Source organism: Octopus bimaculoides, chromosome 1 (genome assembly GCF_001194135.2).
Source record: "Octopus bimaculoides isolate UCB-OBI-ISO-001 chromosome 1, ASM119413v2, whole genome shotgun sequence".
In the NCBI taxonomy this organism is placed as follows: domain Eukaryota; kingdom Metazoa; phylum Mollusca; class Cephalopoda; order Octopoda; family Octopodidae; genus Octopus; species Octopus bimaculoides.
Window position 1 is genome coordinate 87,984,421 of NC_068981.1, and position 2,652 is coordinate 87,987,072.

The 2,652-nt window shown below is 41.0% G+C and overlaps 1 protein-coding gene across 2 annotated transcripts in view; it reads left to right on the forward strand.

The window, feature by feature from the left end:
* LOC106872256 (tubulin monoglutamylase TTLL4) overlaps positions 1 to 2,652 on the forward strand; it is a 35,692-nt gene that overhangs the window by 26,898 nt on the left and 6,142 nt on the right. For both annotated transcript variants that reach the window (XM_014919179.2, XM_014919178.2), the window contains one exon: positions 2,116 to 2,326. In XM_014919179.2, coding sequence (XP_014774665.1) covers positions 2,116 to 2,326 — 211 coding nt within the window. The remainder of the gene's footprint in view (positions 1 to 2,115; positions 2,327 to 2,652) is intronic.

Below are 2,652 nucleotides of genomic sequence, written 5' to 3' on the forward strand. Positions count from 1 at the left end.
CCCGCACAAGCCAGTCCAGGGGCACTGGCAACGATCTTACTTGGCTTGCCGGGTCTTCTCACGCACAGCCCATTTCCAAAGGTCTCGGTCCGTAGTCATCGCCTCGGTGAGGCCCAATGTACGAAGGTCTTGCCTCACCACCTCAGCCCAGGTCTTCCTGGGCCTACCTCTTCCACGGGTACTGAATTCATTTCAATTTATGCCCCCCCCCCCCAAATGGAATCTTGTTGGTATATAAATAGGTGCAGGCATGACTATGTGCTTAAGAACCTTGCATTCTAACCATGTGGTCCTGGGTTCACTCCTACTGCATGGAACCTTAGGCAAATGTTTTCTGCGATAACCCCGGGCTGACCAAGTCCTTGTGAATGGATTTAGTAGATGGAAACAGAAAGAAGTCCATTGTGTGTACATGCACGCGTGTATGCGTGTACCTTTGCAGTGGCATCATGTGATGGTTGTAAATGAGCATCACCATCATACAAGCAGTGTTGTTTTTTCCATTCTGCCATTAAAAACATGCCTGGCTATGGAGAAATATTACCATGATTGGAAACAGAAAGATATGAGAAGATTCCAGAGGCCTGATGTTCTGGGGATGAAGGATTTGGATAGTGCCCAGTGTGGAGCCTGGGAAATTTGACGTAAGGCTGATAGGAGGAGGAGAGATGAGTAGGATAAGAATGTGGAGCAAGTACAAGAAAGTCAGTTCTGTGTAGCAGAGGACATTATTAGTAGTGATAGGAAAGACAGAGGTGACCTGATGCTTGTGGGCCAACAGCTGGAGCATGTCTTGAATCATTTAATACCGGTCAGTTAAGTGGCCCTTCTCTGGATATAGTCCAGGATGTCTGTATGTAGTAGCAGTGTTGACCCAGATGCTGAGCAGCAATGCTCCATTGCAAGCCTCATTTGAGCGGAAATATTTTCTGTCCCTGAAGAGTCTTTGGGATGCAGTCCTAATTATGTTAATAATGTGCTCTCACCAGGAGAGATCCACAGCATTTGGAGTGATCATGAGGTCTGTAATTGAGAGCTGCTCGTTTCGGTAGGGTGGATTGGGGTGTGATAATGTTTTCTTGATATGAGTCTTTTGCTACTAAAAGAGATACGATTGGCATAGCATCCCATTATAGGATGCTTGAAGTCTCCTTGTATCAAATCAGTGCAAATATGGTGTCAGCTGCAAGTGGATGATGCACGGTTAGGGAAGATTAAGGAGGAAGGATGTGCTATATCATTTGTATAAGAGTAACTGTTGTTAGATGTTGCAGCAAGTAGGTCGTTGTGCAGAAAGAAAAGAATAGGAGACAAAACTGAACCCTGGGGCACACCAGAATCTGTTAACAATCAGAAACTAGGAGCTTCTTTAGCATATGCTGCAATAGTGCAGTCTGCTGGGAAGCTGCCAATTCAAGAGATGAAGAGAGATATGTGAAGTTTTGAGAGACAATTTGCATGGTCACAGACATGGTCAAAGGCTTTGTTGATGTCTAGGGCAACAACACAATGCTTTCACCAGTCATCTGTATGGCAAGAACTCACTGATGAGTGACACAAAGATGTAGTTTGCTGGTGGATTTGGCTCTGTGGAAGCTCTACAAGTGTTCATTGAAGAGATACTCTAGGTGTTGGAGATATCATTGTTAATGCACTGTCTCCTTCATCTAAAAGACGTTAAGAGTGCAATAGGACTCATCTGGATTGCCATTTCTTTGGAATGGAACACACTGAAGCAAGCTTTTCAAATGTCAGAATATGTCCTTGTAGAGATTGGGAGAATAAAGAATTGAGTTAGTGTACGGGTAAGGTCTGGAGCACAGTGCTTGAGTGTTATAGAAGGAACATTGTCAGGGCTGGTGACTTTGTTGGTTTGAAGTAGCTGCCAGTTTTCTGCATTTGGCATGAGTATATGCCAGATGGGGAGCCTGAAGGAGTGGATGGGGATAGATTTTGAGAAGATAGGTAAAAAATGTGGGGTTGAATGCAAAGCAGGTAGTGAATCAATAGTGGTGGTTGAAGTGATTATAAACTTTCTTGTTTTGTGGTTGATGAATAGTGATTTTTTTTGTTGTTTTCAGCATTTAAAATATTAAACTAATTTTATGATTATAGCAAATCCAGGAGACTATCTTAGATATTTTAACACCTTATGACATTCGAACTTTGATTTTGACTCTTGATGAAGAAAAGCGATGTGGAAATTTTGAACGAATATTTCCAACGAGTTCTACCACAAAATATTTACGTTTCTTTGAACAACCACGATACAGCAACCTGCTGCTAGATCAGTGGTTCTCTCAATTCCCCAAGACAAATACACAAGGTAAAGGAACCTTTTTTTTTATCCCAAATTAGTACATTTATGAAAAAGATGTTTTTTTTTTTTAAGAATTTATTACTTTGTATTTGAATAATCTTTACTGAGTAAATACCCTTAACTCTTCCTGTGTTGCTAACCAGAATATACTGCTTATATATTTCAATTAAATTTAACTCTTTAGCAATATAAACCAGTCATATCTGGTCAAAACAACCTACCTGTTTTATCTTCAGACTGGCAAGATCTAGCTTTTTACACTTATGCTGCAATGTCATTCTAAAAATAAATAATCACATTATTTACATTTGACGGATATTTGTCCTCATCTT